The 14,396-nt window shown below is 38.7% G+C and overlaps 1 protein-coding gene and 1 non-coding gene across 3 annotated transcripts in view; one reads left to right on the top strand and one right to left on the bottom strand.

The window, feature by feature from the left end:
• CEP70 (centrosomal protein 70) overlaps positions 1 to 14,396 on the top strand; it is an 80,721-nt gene that overhangs the window by 63,345 nt on the left and 2,980 nt on the right. Inside the window, exons 10-14 of one of the 2 annotated variants that reach the window (XM_065876056.1) lie at positions 10,931 to 11,101; positions 12,556 to 12,702; positions 12,878 to 13,046; positions 13,209 to 13,323; positions 14,314 to 14,393. In XM_065876056.1, coding sequence (XP_065732128.1) covers positions 10,931 to 11,101; positions 12,556 to 12,702; positions 12,878 to 13,046; positions 13,209 to 13,323; positions 14,314 to 14,393 — 682 coding nt within the window. Of the gene's footprint in view, positions 1 to 10,930; positions 11,102 to 12,555; positions 12,703 to 12,877; positions 13,047 to 13,208; positions 13,337 to 14,313; positions 14,394 to 14,396 lie in introns of those variants that run through there. The other variant, XM_065876057.1, reaches the window with a different exon arrangement.
• On the bottom strand, positions 5,647 to 5,753 carry LOC136123006 (U6 spliceosomal RNA). Its single transcript, XR_010655888.1, has one exon. It is a non-coding gene; the product is annotated as a U6 spliceosomal RNA (small nuclear RNA).

Raw genomic sequence — 14,396 nt, 5'->3', positions numbered from 1 at the left:
ACAGGCCGATATCACTGATGAACATAGATGCAAAAATCCACAACAGAATACTAGCAAACAGAATCCAAGAACACATTAAAAGGATCGTACAGGGCTTCCCTGGTGGCGCAGTGGTTGAGAGTCCGCCTGCCGATGCAGGGGTCACAGGTTCGTGCCCTGGTCCGGGAAGATCCCACATGCCGCGGAGCGTCTGGGCCCGTGAGCCATGGCTGCTGAGCCTGCGCGTCCGGAGCCTGTGCTCCGCAACGGGAGAGGCCACAGCAGTGAGAGGCCCACATACCGCAAAAAAAAAAAAAAAAAAAAAAAAGGATTATACACCATGATCAAGTGTGGTTTATCCCAGGAATGCAAGGATTCTTCAGTATATGCAAATCAATCAATGTGATACACCATATTAACAAATTGAAGGATAAAAACCATATGATAATCTCAATAGATGCGGAAAAAGCTTTTGACAAAATTCAGTACCCATTTATGATAAAAACTCTCCAGAAAGTGGGCATAGAGGGAACCTACCTCAACATAATACAGGCCATATATGACAAACCCACAGCCAACGTTCTCAGTGGTGAGAAACTGAAACCATTTCCTCTAAGATCAGGAACAAGACAAGGTTGCCCACTCTCACCACTATTATTCAACATAGTTTTGGCAGTTTTAACTATGGCAGTCAGAGAAGAAAAAGAAATAAAAGGAATTGAAATTGGAAAAGAAGCAAAACTGTCACTTTACAGATGACATACTATACATAGAGAATCCTAAAGATGCTACCAGAAAACTACTAGAGCTATCAATGAATTTGGTAAAGTAGCAGGATACAAAATTAATGCACAGAAATCTGTTGCATGCCTATAAACTAACGACAAAAAATCTGAAGGAGAAAATGAGGAAACACTCCCATTTACCACTGCAACAAAAAGAATAAAATACCTAGGAATAAACCTACCTAAGGAGACAAAAGGCCTGTATGCAGAAAACTATAAGACACTGATGAAAGAAACTAAAGATACAAACAGATGGAGAGATATACTATGTTCTTGGATTGGAAGAATCAATATTGTGAAAATGACTATATTACCCAAAGCAGTCTGCAGATTCAGTGCAATCCCTATCAAACTACCAATGGCATTTTTCACAGAACTAGAAGAAAAAATTTTAGTTTGTGTGGAAACACAAAAGACCCCAAGTAGCCAAAGCAATCTTTTTCTTCTTCTTTATAAATTTATTTATTTATGGCAGCGTTGAGTCTTCATTGCTGGGTGCGGGCTTTCTCTAGTTGTGGTGAGCGAGGGCTACTCTTTTTTGTGGTGCGTGGGCTTTTCATTGCAGTGGCTTCTCTTGTTGCGGAGCACAGGCTCTATGTGCACGGGCTTCAGAAGTTGTGCAGTGTGGCTTCGGTAGTTGTGGCACATGGGCTCAGTAATTGTGGTTCGTGGGTGCTAGAGTGCAGGCTCAGTAGTTTTGGAGCACGGGCTTAGTTGCTCTGCAGCATGTGGGATCTTCCCACACCGGGGCTCGAACCCATGCCCCCTGCATTGGGAGGCCGATTCTTAACCACTGTGTCACCAGGGAAGTCCCCCAAAGCAATCATGAGAAAGAAAAACAGAGCTGGAGGAATCAGGCTCCCTGACTTTAGACTATACTACAGAGTGACAGTAATCAAGACAGTATGGTACTGGCACAAAAACAGACATATAGATCAATGGAACAGGATAGAAAGCCCAGAGATAAACCTATGCACATATGGTCAGCTTATGTTTGATAAAGGAGGCAAGAATATACAATGGAGAAAAGACAGCCTCTTCAATAAGTGGTGCTGAGAAAACTGGACAGCTACGTGTAAAAGAATGAAATTAGAACACTTCCTAACACCGTACACAAAAATAAACTCAAAATGGTTTAAACACCTAAATGTAAGGCCAGACACTATCAAACTCTTAGAGGGAAACATTGGCCGAACAGTCTATGAGATAAATCACAGCAAGATCCTTTTTGACCCACCTCCTAGAGAAATGTAAATAAAAACAAAAATAAACAAATGGGACCTAATGAAACTTAAAAACTTTGGCTCAGCAAAGGAAACCATAAACAAGACCAAAAGACAACCCTCAGAATGGGAGAAAATATTTGTAAATGAAGCAACTGACAAAGGATTAATCTCCAAAATATACAAGCAGCTCATGCAGCTCAGTATCAAAACAACAGCCCAGTCCAAATGTGGGCGGAAGACCTCAATAGACATTTCTGCAGAGAAGATACACAGATTGCCAACAAACAAATGAAAGGATGCTCAACATCACTAATCATTAGAGAAAGGCAAATCAAAACCACAATGACCTATCACCTCACACCAGTCAGAATGGCCATCATCAAAAAGCCTACAAACAATAAATGCTGGAGATGGTGTGGAGAAAAGGGAACCCTCTTGCACTGTTGGTGGGAATGTAAACTGATACAGCCACTATGGAGAACAGTATGGAGGTTCCTCAAAATAAAAATAGAACTACCATATGACCCAGCAATTCTACTACTGGGCATATTCCCTGAGAAAACCATAATTCAAAAAGACATGTGGGCTTCCCTGGTGGTGCAGTGGTTGAGAGTCCACCTGCCAATGCAGGGGACACGGGTTCGTGCCCCGGTCCGGGAAGATCCCACATGCCGTGGAGCGGCTGGGCCCTTGAGCCATGGCCGCTGAGCCTGCACATCTGGAGCCTGTGCTCCGCAACGGGAGAGGCCACAACAGTGAGAGGCCCGTGTACTGCAAAAAAAAAAAAAAAAAAAAAAATGTATCACAATATTCATTGAAGCACTGTTTACGGTTGCCGGGACGTGTAAGCAACCTATGTGTCCATCGACAGATGAATGGATAAGGAAGATGTGGCACATATATACAATGGAATATTATTCAGCCATAAAAAGAAACGAAATTGAGTTATTTGTAGTGATGTGGATGGACCTAGAGTCTGTCTGTTATACAGAGTGAAGTAAGTCAGAAAGAGAAAAATAAATACCGTATGCTAACATATATATATGAAATCTAAAAAAGAATGGTTCTCATGAACCTAGGGGCAGGACAGGAATAAAGATGGAGATGTAGAGAATGGACTTGAGGACATGGGGAGGGGGAAGGGGAAGCTGGGACTAAGTGAGAGAGTAGCATTGACATATATACACTACCAAATGTAAAATAGATAGCTACTGGAAAGCAGCTGCATAGCACAGGGAGATCAGCTCGGTGCTTTGTGTCCACCTAGAGGGGTGAGATTGGGAGAGTGGGAGGGAGATGCAAGAGGGAGGAGATATGGGGATATATTTATATGTAAAGCTGATTCACTGTGTTGTGCAGCAGAAACTAACACAACATTGTAAAGCAATTATACTCCAATAACGGTGTTAAAAAAATAAAAAAAGATTAAAAAGAAAAAATCCTCCGGGATTAGGACACATAGGTTTTCGAGGCAGAAGTCCAGTATGACCCCATTGCCTGGCAAAGTAATAAAGCTATCCTTTAATACTTCAGCACTGCCCCCCCCAAAAAATAAAAGAGGAATATACTCGGTTGTCAATAATAATTCCGTGGAGGGGAATTAATTAATTTTTCCATTAAAGGGATGTGTTTAGGGTCTTTTTTTTTGGTTGTGTTGGGTCTTTGTTGCTGTGTGCAGGCTTTCTCTAGTTGTGACTAGCGGGGGCTACTCTTCGTTGCAGTGCACAGGCTTCTCATTGCGGTGGCTTCTCTTGTTGCAGAGCATGGGCTCTAGGTGCATGGGCTTCAGTAAATGTAGAGCGTGGGCTCAGTAGTTGTGGCGCATGGGCTTAGTTGCTCTGCGGCATGTGGGATCTTCCCGGACCAGGGCTCAAACCTGTGTCCCCTGCATTGGCAGGTGGCTTCTTAACAACTGCGCCACCAGGGAAGCCCTGGAATGTGTTTAAATAGAAGTGAAACGTTGAATACACTCTGTTGAACTAACTAAATAAATAATAAAAAAGCTCCAAAATAAACATCTCAAATCATATTACCAGGAGACCTGTGAATTGTAACTTGAAGTATGAGTAGGGACAAAAATTCAGTATGAAAATGGTATGTTGTCTTTATACTTTATAATTCCCTGATATTAGGGAATTACTCGTTTTTTATTTATTTTTATTTTTATTTATCAAATCGCCTGGGCTTGATGGTGGAAACAAAGGAAATGGCTTTACTCTTCTCTCTGTTTATTTTTGAAGTATTTTTTAAATTTATTTTTGGCTGCGTTGGGTCTTCGTTGTTACACGTGGGCTTTCTCTAGTTGTGGCGAGTGGGGGCTACTCTTCATTGCGGTGTGCAGGCTTCTCATTGTGGTGCCTTCTCTTTGTTGCAGAGCACAGGCTCTAAGCATGCGGGTTTCAGTAGTTGTGACACGCGGGCTCAGTAGTTGTGGCTCATGGGCTCTAGGGCGCCGGCTCAGTAGTTGTAGCGTACGGGCTTAGTTGCTCCACAGCATGTGGGATCTTCCCGGACCGGGGATGGAACCATGTGTCCCCTGCATCGGCATGCAGATTCTCAACCACTGCACCACCAGGGAAGCCCCAACTCTTTTCTCTTTAAAGTGGTTGTTTTGAGTCTCCCTTTCCCGTTCTTGAATAATATATAAAGTAGAACTCAAAGCTTTTGGCAAGGGGGCTATAGTCACATATTATACATATCAGTATATTTAAACTTCAGTCCAAGCATTGATGATGTTAGGGAATTATTGGGTTTTTATTTTATTTTTATTATTTTTTCTTGAAGTGTAGTTGATTATAATGCGTTAAGTTTCTGTTGTACCGCAAAGTTATTCAGTTACGTATATATCCATATATATTCTTTTTTATTATAAGTTATTACAAGATATTGAATATAGTACCGTACCCTGTACTATACGGTACAGCCTTGTTGTTTATCTATTTTATATGTAGTAATTTGTATCTGGTAATCTGAAACTCCTTGTTTATCCCTCCCCCAACTTTCCCCTTTGATAACTGTAAGTTTGTTTTGTATGTTTGTGAGTCTGTTTCTGTTTTGTAAACACATTTATTTATATCATATTTTAGCTTCCACATATAAGTGATATCATATGATATTTGTCTTTTCTGTCTGACTTACTTCACTTAGTATGATAATCTCTAGGTCCATCCATGTTGCTGCGAATGGTATTATTTCATTCTTTTTTTATGGCTGAGTAGTATTCCATTGTGTATATATATGTACCATGTCTTCTTTATCCATTCACCTGTCGATGGACATTTAGGTTGTTTCCATGTCTTGGCTGTTGTAAATAGTGCTGCTGTGAACATTGGGGTGCCTGTGTCTTTTTGAATTATAGTTTTCTCAGGATATATGCCCAAGAGTGGGATTGCTGGATCATGTGGTAACTCTATTTTTAGTTTTCTGTGGAACCTTCATACTGTTTTCCACAGTAGCTGCACCACCTTACATTCCCACCAACAGTGTAGGAAGGTTCCCTTTCCTCCATACCCTCTCCAACATTTGTTATTTGTAGATTTTAATGATGGCCATTCTGACCAGCATGAGGTGGTACCTTATTGTAGTTCTTTTTTTTAAACATCTTTATTGGAGTATAATTGCTTTACAATGGTGTGTTAGTTTCTGCTTTATAACAAAAAAATATGGAACGCTTCACGAATTTGCTTGTCATCCTTGCACAGGGTCCATGCTAATCTTCTCTGTGCCGTTCCAGTTTTAGTATATGTGCTGCCGAAGCGAGCACTCATTGTAGTTTTGATTTGCATTTCTCTAACAGTTAGCAGTATTGAGCATCTTTTCATGTGCCTATTGGCCATCTGTATGTCTTCTTTGGAAAAATGTCTATTTAGGTCTTCTGCCCATTTTTTGATTGGGTTGTTTGCTTTTTTGTTATTCAGTTGTACGAGCTGTTTGTATATTTTGGAAATTAAGCCCTTGTCGGTCACATTATTGGCAAATATTTTCCCTCAGTACATAGGTTGTACATTTTGCTTATGGTTTCTTTTGCTGTGCAAAATCTTATAAGTTGATTAGGTCCCATTTGTTAATTTTTGCTTTTATTTTTCTATTGCCTTGGGAGACTGGCCTAATAAAACATTGCTACAATTTATGTCAGAGAATGTTTTGCCTATGTTCTCTTCTAGGAGTCTTATGGTGTCCTGTCTTACATTTAAGTCTTTAAGCCACTTTGAGTTTATTTTTTGATTCTGGTGTGATGGAGTGTTCTAACTTCATTGATTTACATGCAGCTGTCCAGCTTTCCCAGCACCACTTGCTGAAGAGACTTTTTTTCCTCCATTGTGTATTTTGCCTTCTTTGTCAAATACTGACTGTAGGTGTGTGTGTGGGGAAATTATTGTTAATTTTCTTATTTATAATAATGGCATTATGACTTTGTAGAAGGATATGCCTACTTTTAAGAGATGCATGCTTAAGTATGTATGAGAGTGAAGTGTTATCATGTCTGCAGTTTCTTCAAATGGTTCAGCTCAAAATATAGATAGAGTGAGCAAATATGGCAAAATGTTAACAATTATTGAATCTAGGTAGTGATTATATGGGTGTTTGTGATGGTTCATTTTATGTATCAACTTGACTGGGCTACAGGGTGCCCAGATATTTGGTCAAACATTATTCTGGGTTTTTCTGAGAATGTTTCTGAATGATATGAGAAAATCTTTTTTCTCCATACCTGTCAATAAGGACCACCACTAGTGGTTTGCTTAAACTGGCAAAGCCAATAATATACCTTCACTGTCATGCCTTAGGGGTATATCAGCTCTCCAGCCCTGTATCATAATTTAGTTGACAAGGATCTTGTTCACCTTTCCCTTCTATAAGATATCACACTGGCCAATTACATTGATGATGTTATGCTGATTGGACCTACTGAGCAAGAAGTAGCAACTTATTGGTAAGACATTTGCATGTTAAAGGATGGGAAAGAAATGTAACAAAAATTCAGGGGCCTTCTACTTCAGTGAAACTTCTAGGGCTCAAGTGGTGTGGGCATGTCAAGATCTCCCTTTAAGGTAAAGGATAAGTTATTGCTCTGGCACCTCTTACAACCAAAAACCTGGCACAGCACCTAGTAGGCCTCTTTGGATTTTGGAGGTAACATATTCCTCATGTGATGTGTTACTCCAACCCATTTACTGAGTGATCTGAAAAGGCACTAGTTTTGAGTGGGGCCCAGAACAAGAGAAGGCTCTGCATCGGTCCAGGCTGCCATGCAAGCTGCTCTGCCTTTCAGGCCACAGGATCCAGCAGATCTGATGGGGCTTAGACTGTCATGGCAGGTAGGGATGCTGCTTGGAGCCTTTGGTGGCCGCTGTAGGTGAATCATAAGTCAGCTCTTAGGATTTTGGAGAAAAATCCTGTCATCCTCTGCAAATAACTACTTTCCTTTTAAGTAATAACTCTTGGCCTGCTGCGGGGCCTGAGTAGAAGGCTTAACGGTGGGCCACAAAGTTACCATGTGATCTGAATTACCCGTCATGAGCTGGGTGTCATCTGACCCACCAAGCCATAAAATTGGGTGAGCACAGCAGCACTCTGTCATCAAATGAAGGTGGTACATGTGAAATTGGGCCTGAGCGGGCCCTGAAGGCACAATAAATTACATGAAGCAGTGGCCAAATGCCTGCGGTTTCCCACTCTTGCTGCACTACCTTCTCTCCCCCAGCCTGCACCTGTGGCCTCATGGGGAGTTCCCTATGATCAATTGACATAAGAAGGGGGGACTTAGGCCTGATTTACAGGTGGCTCTGCATAATCTGTAGGGACCACATTAAAGTAGACAACTGCAACACTACAGCTTCTGTCTGGGACATCCCTGAAGGAAAGTAGTGAAGGGAAATCCTCCCACTGGGCAGAACTTTGAGCAGTGTACTACCACTCCACAAGGAAGGAAAGGAAGAGAATGTCTCGAATACAGGCCATCCCTTAGGGCATCTCTTAGTATTGCCATGCCTTGTGATAAAGGTCAATGGAAAACTCCAACAACCTGGTCTAGGCAGAACTACTAATGGCCCAGACCCTTCAGGAATGAAGATTTGGATTACCCCAGCAAGTGAAGGACCAGGACCAGCTGAGGTGCTTGCTGAAGGCAAACATAATAAAAAAAAAAAGGTAATGGAAGAAAGTAGTGATAAATACCAGCTGTGACCATATGATGACTTATAGAAATGAGGATTATAATTATCATGTGTATTTCCTCCTTATTTGGTTATGAATATGTTCACATGGGTGTATGTATATATTTGTAAATACATATATATATTGCAAATATCTTTGTTCTTTTCCTGCTCTTATTCTCTTATCATATAATGACTATGTCAGCATATTTGAGTATTGTTATTTTTATATCATAGTTTTTAAGTTACAGCATATCAAGGAGAAGAGTAATCCTCACTTTAGGACTTTACCTCCTCTTCTGGCAAAGGGGTTAGTACATTTTTGGTTGTACACAGCACAGTTGTATCATATTAGGTGATCCATGATCTTGTTATTGTCTTTATTTGGAGATTAAGTATAGTTTAAGGCAAAGTGTATGGGTGCCAAGTTGACAAGGGGTAGACTTGTGATGGTTAATTTTATGTGTCAGCTTGACTAGGCCAGAGGGTGCCCAGATAATTTGGTCAAGCCTTGTTCTGGGTGTGTCTGTGAGGGTGTTTCTGGAGGAGAGTAACATTTGAAATGGTCGACTGGGTAAAGCAGAGTGCCCTCCTCGTGGTGGCTGGGTCTCATCAAGTCACCTGAAGGCCTGAGTAGACCAAAAAGGCTGAGGAAGAAGGAACTTTCTGCCTGCCTGACTGCCTTTGAGCTGGGACATCAATTTTTTTTCCAGCTTTCAAATGTTGAACTGAAACATTGGCTCTTCCTTGGTCTCAAGCTTGTGGGAATTCAGACTAGAACTATGCCATTGGCTAACTGCAGCATTGTTGCATTGCTGACTGCAGATCTCAGCAATTGCTGACTGCAGATCTCAGGACTTGTCAGCTCCTATAATTGTGTGAGCCAATTCCTTATAATAAATAAATACACAGACATTTGCACACACACATACACATCCTATTGGTTCTGTTTCTGGTGAACACTGACTATATAATATAGTATTTATTGTTTATATTCTTTTTATTTTCTGTATGTTTCAAAATTTCCTTGTTGAAAAATTGGGAGAAAATGTCATTCAAATCTCAGTCAAAATTTCAGTCTCTCATCCAGTTCAAGGCTTCTACCTTATGCTTACTTTATCTCATGTCTGACCTGTGCTTCTCCAAATAAGCAGTGTGGCAAGTGGGTGTGATCTGTTTCTTTATTCTCATTGCTCCCCTTCGCTCCTAGTCCTCTGCTATATCTAGCTTCTTCCAGGTTGTCAGTGAGGGTGAATGTTGAGTGAGAACACAAAGCAAAAGGGTAGAATCTTTCTTGACTGGTGCTGGTATAATCTAGCACTGGTGCCCTTTGTGTGGCTAATGACCAAATACTGCCTGTTTTTCTCTATCACGGAATGTGTGTGTATGTGTGTGTGTGTGTGTGTGTGTGTGTGTGTGTGTGTATGTGCAGTTATTTCCTCCCTACCAACTAGGGACCTTGGCAATGTACCATTCATTCTGTGGGCAATGCATTTTCCAGCTGATCTCTTATGAATTCCTCTCTTCCTCTTGTTCAAGTGACACTCCCTTAGGGTCCTCCAGCTATAGGTAGCTTTTTTTTTTTTTTCCATGAAAGCAAAGCTTGACTGTCTTCCAAAGTGTCCACTTGGTCACAGGGTATATTCTTACCATACCAGAAGAAGTAAAAGGGCAGACTTGTTGCTGCCTCCTCTCCTTGCTCTATTCTATCTTTGACTTTATATACGTATCAGTTTATTTTTGCTGTGTAACAAACCTTTCTAAAACTTAGTGACTTAAAATAACACCCCTTTAATATTACGGTGCTCGGACAGCTGGGCAGTTCTGTTGATTGCAGCTGGGCTCCCTCATGCATCTGCAATCTGGTACAAGTCAGCTAAGTGGCTCTGGAGTTGTATTAGAGTGATTGGGTTGACTGGGTTATGTGTCTTTCATCATTCACCATCTAGCCTGGGCTGGTCCATGTGGCAGCAGAGCTCAACAGGAGAGAGCAGAAATAATCAAGGCCCCTTGAGTCTTGGGCTTCAAGCTGGCACACCATAACTTCCTTTTCTGTATGCCAAAGCAAGGCCCAAGATTACCCCAGATTCAAGGAGCAGGAAATACTCTACCTCTTGATGGGAGAACCTGCAGTGTCATACTGCCAAGGGGAGAGGATGTAAGGAAGAGTAATAATTGCAGTAATTTTTGCTAACAATCTACTACGAGGTATGGATACATACTGCTAGACATGTATGTAATCCCCCTTGGTTCACTGCCACCCTCATGGAAGGGAATTCTGCTATGACCTTCTGGCACTCAGCTAATATCAGCTCCCTGATTTCTTTTAGGAATTCTGCTGCCCTCCTTAATCTTTGGTGTGAGGCAGAGGGAGAAGAAAGACTATGTTCCTGTGCTCATTAATAATTTAATGAAGGCGAATTAATTATTTTTTTCCATTAAAATGGAATTCAAAGTAGGGTTTAAATATAATAGAAGCAAAACTTTGAAAGGCATGTTCTAAACCAAACAACAGCAACAACAAAACTGCTTGTTAATAAGCATCAGAAATCAAATTCTCAGGAGACCTGTAGCTTTCTATGGGAAGAAAAGAAAAATAACACAGCATTTTTCACTCACTTGTTCTGTACAGTCCTTTGAAAGACACTTGTTTTGGTGAATCCTGTCCAATGAATCTCTAACTCGGTAATGATGTTACATTGATATGTAAAGCACTCCTTTAACATATATCACTTTGATAGGACTGTGATAAACATTTCAACTAAAAACACTGTCTTTTTTAAAGGTATTAAGGAGCATCAATTCAATTATTCACAGTCCAAGAGCTCCAGTAATAATTTATAAACAGAGCAAAGGAGGAGCCCAACATTTTAATAAAGATCTTGTTCAAGATTGTGGATTTGAGCATCTTGTTCCTATAATAGAAATGTGGGCAGATCAGCTGGCTTCCTTAAAGGTAAGGGGTTGAATATTCTTTACAGGCTTTGAAAATCTGTAGGAGTCCATGGGCTTTATATACTTCTATTCTCAAGCAAAGTTTTATATTTGGTGTGCTTTTACCATAGACTTTTTCTTTATAATTGCACCTTACGTTGGTTAATGAAAGTATCATTATGCTCTGACTTCCTGACTTTTTTTCAAATTCTGGTGGCACTTATTGTTTAATACATTTATTTGGCACTGAATTGTGTTGCCTTGAATTGCTAAAATAGATAACTGCCTTCTTACCAAATGAAAGATTAAAGATATTAATATGTGAGGTCTGGGTATTAATTGGAGAGTGTTAAATAAGTGGAGGACTAAAATAAGAAGTTGAGAAAAGTAAGAATTTCCTGTATTTCTTTCTGTATTCTAGAGTTGCACTGTCTAATACAATAACCACTAAGCCACAAGTAGCTTTTGATCTCTTGAAATGTGACTAGTCCCAACTGAGATGTGCTGCAAGTATAAAAATACACACTGGATTTAGAAGACTTATGGAGAAAAATAGTTAAAATATTGATTATCTGTTAAATGATAATATTTTGGATATATTGGGTTAAATATATTATTAAAATTGTCACCTCCTTCTTTTTACTTTTTTAAATGTGGCTACTAGACAATATTACTGTGACACACATTACATTCCTTCTGGATGGCATTGTTCTAAAGGGCCAAGCACTGTGCCGTGCACATAGTAGATGTTCAGTAAATATTTGTTTATAGATTGACCAGTCTTAGACTTCTAAAATTCCAGGAGCCTGGCCTCTTGTGCACAGTTTTAAATAGATTAGGACAACATATCTAGGCCAGGAAAACTAAGTAGGCTGTCATCAAAATCAAGTCGAATTACTTCAGGCGTCCTTTCGAATTAAAAACTTTCCTGGAGATACATACTATAACATGGATGAATCTTGAAAATATCCTAAGTGAAAAAAGCCTGTCACAAAAGGCCGCTTATTATATGATTCCATTTTTTTTTAATGAAATGCTCAGAATAGGCAAATCCATAGAAACAGAAAGTAGATTAGTAGTTACCCAAGGGCTGAGAGCAGGAGAGAATGGGGAATGACTGTAAATGGATACAGGGTTTCTTTTTGGAGTCATGAAAATGTTCTAGAGTTGGATAGTGGTGATGATTGCACATCTCTGTAAATAAGTCGAAACTACTGAATTGCACATTTAAAGAGGATGAATTTTATGGTATGTGAATTACTTTAAACATCCAGATTCCAGATAATCAACATATATATATGTAAGGCCTGGAGAAAACTAATTTAACAGACTTTTTCTAAACTAATAATGGTATTTTTTTTAAAAATAATGATGATGGTTAATATATATATTAAACCTGCTTGGATAATTATATTTTATTAGCATTATTATGAAAACTTAAAAAATCAGTAATAGCATATTGTTTCTTTCGTAAAGGATTTGTATAAGTCCTTGAAAATACTATCTGCAGAACTGGTGCCTTGGCATAATTTAAAGAAGCAGGATGAAAATGAAGGTGTCAAAGTTGAAGATCTGTTGTTTATAGTAGATACCATGTTAGAAGAAGTGGAAAATAAGGAAAAGGTAATACTACCTAATACTTACATAAATGTTCACATTTTAATGTACTCTTTATCTTAGAAACTAATATGGATATAGATATTCTACTAGAACTTTATTTCTCTTTTGAAAGTTTTTATTAAAGATTTGGAATAATTTTAAGATGTAAACTATCTTTTTCTTCCTCTCTTTTGGGCAGGACAGCAATATGCCAGACTTTCAAATTTTGCGAGCTATTGTTTCTCACTTCCAAAAATTATTTGATGTGCCTTCTTTAACTGGAGTCTATCCCCGAATGAATGAAGTTTATACTAGGCTTGGAGAAGTGAACAATGCTGTGAGAAACCTCCAGGAACTCTTAGAACTAGGTGATGACCCTTTGTTTTTTGGCCCCCCATTTAAGAATTATTTTTAATAAATCAACAAAAAGTAGTTAAAAAATCAAGGCTAACTGAAGCATAAAGTGTTTGATTTAATGATTTTGAAAACTCTCTTTTAAAATATCCTATCCTTTTATTTCTCTTTTGCAGATAGTTCATCTTCATTGTGTGTGCTGGTGAGCACAGTTGGAAAATTGTGTAGGCTGGTTAATGAAGATGTGAATATACAGGTTATGCAGGTATTGGGACCTGAAGACCTCCAAAGGTATTTATTTTGAAAAGGTTGCAAAGTACCATCCAGAATGTTTGGAGTGGTAAAATTAAAGACTTCCAAAACTTCATAAGTTATTTACCTTTCCTGTTTGGAATAGCATTTTTTAAAATAACTTGACAATCTAAAATAATCTCACACCTTAGGGATGGAGAGAATGTCAAGTATTTTCAAGATAAAAGTAGACTCTAGGGCCTATAGGTTTACATAGGGTGGGTCAGGACTCCAGCATTATTGCTATAAGCTTGTTTCCAAATTATATATGGAGAAATTCATACTTTATTAGCAACTTTATGTGAATTCAGAATGTATAAGTCCAATTTTTAGTACATTACCATCAATCACTGATCACTAAATAATCACTAAGAGTATGTGTATTATTTGATAAGAAGATGTTAAGGATTTTTTTAAAAAGCTAGGCATCTCTGACATAAAACCTAATGTTTTTTTAAAATATCAAAATGTTATAGCTATACTCTTCTTCCCTCCTTCCCCAGATTTTATACTTCAACATATGTTCTGCAAGTTTTCCAAGAACCCTTACCTGACCCTTGAGTTTTCTGATACTTAATGCTTTTAAAAGGAATGTATGTCTCACTATTGGTCTTTTTCTCCTTCCCACAGTTTTACTGATTACTGATACTTATTCTTAATGTTTAATAGAATACAGGATATAAAAGCCAATTCTTTTTAGAAAACGTTATAAAAGCATGGTCTCTTAAGAATCCTCAAGCTAAATAGAAAATTCCTATATTAGGAATGTTATATAGATTTAACTTTAGAACAGATGATTACACTGATAATAGATTTTTTTTTTAGAAAAGTGTTACTAGATGAACGAAGAGCTGAAAAAGAATGGATTGCAGTAAATGATCATTAAACTTATATTTAAATTAGCAGGACAATTTCTTTCCATTTTGAAATGTTCTATGTCTAGTGAGATGCAAGTTGGAAATTCAGTGTAAACTGCATTTTTTTTTAAAGCATTATCAACAAATTGGAAGAACATGAGGAATTCTTCCCAGCATTTCAGGCATTTACTAATGATCTACTTGAAATCTTAGGTA

The sequence above is a fragment of the Phocoena phocoena genome, chromosome 4, assembly GCF_963924675.1.
Source record: "Phocoena phocoena chromosome 4, mPhoPho1.1, whole genome shotgun sequence".
Classification (NCBI taxonomy): Eukaryota; Metazoa; Chordata; class Mammalia; order Artiodactyla; family Phocoenidae; genus Phocoena; species Phocoena phocoena.
Note: the sequence above shows the minus strand (reverse complement) of the source record. Positions and strands in the feature narration are given on the sequence as shown.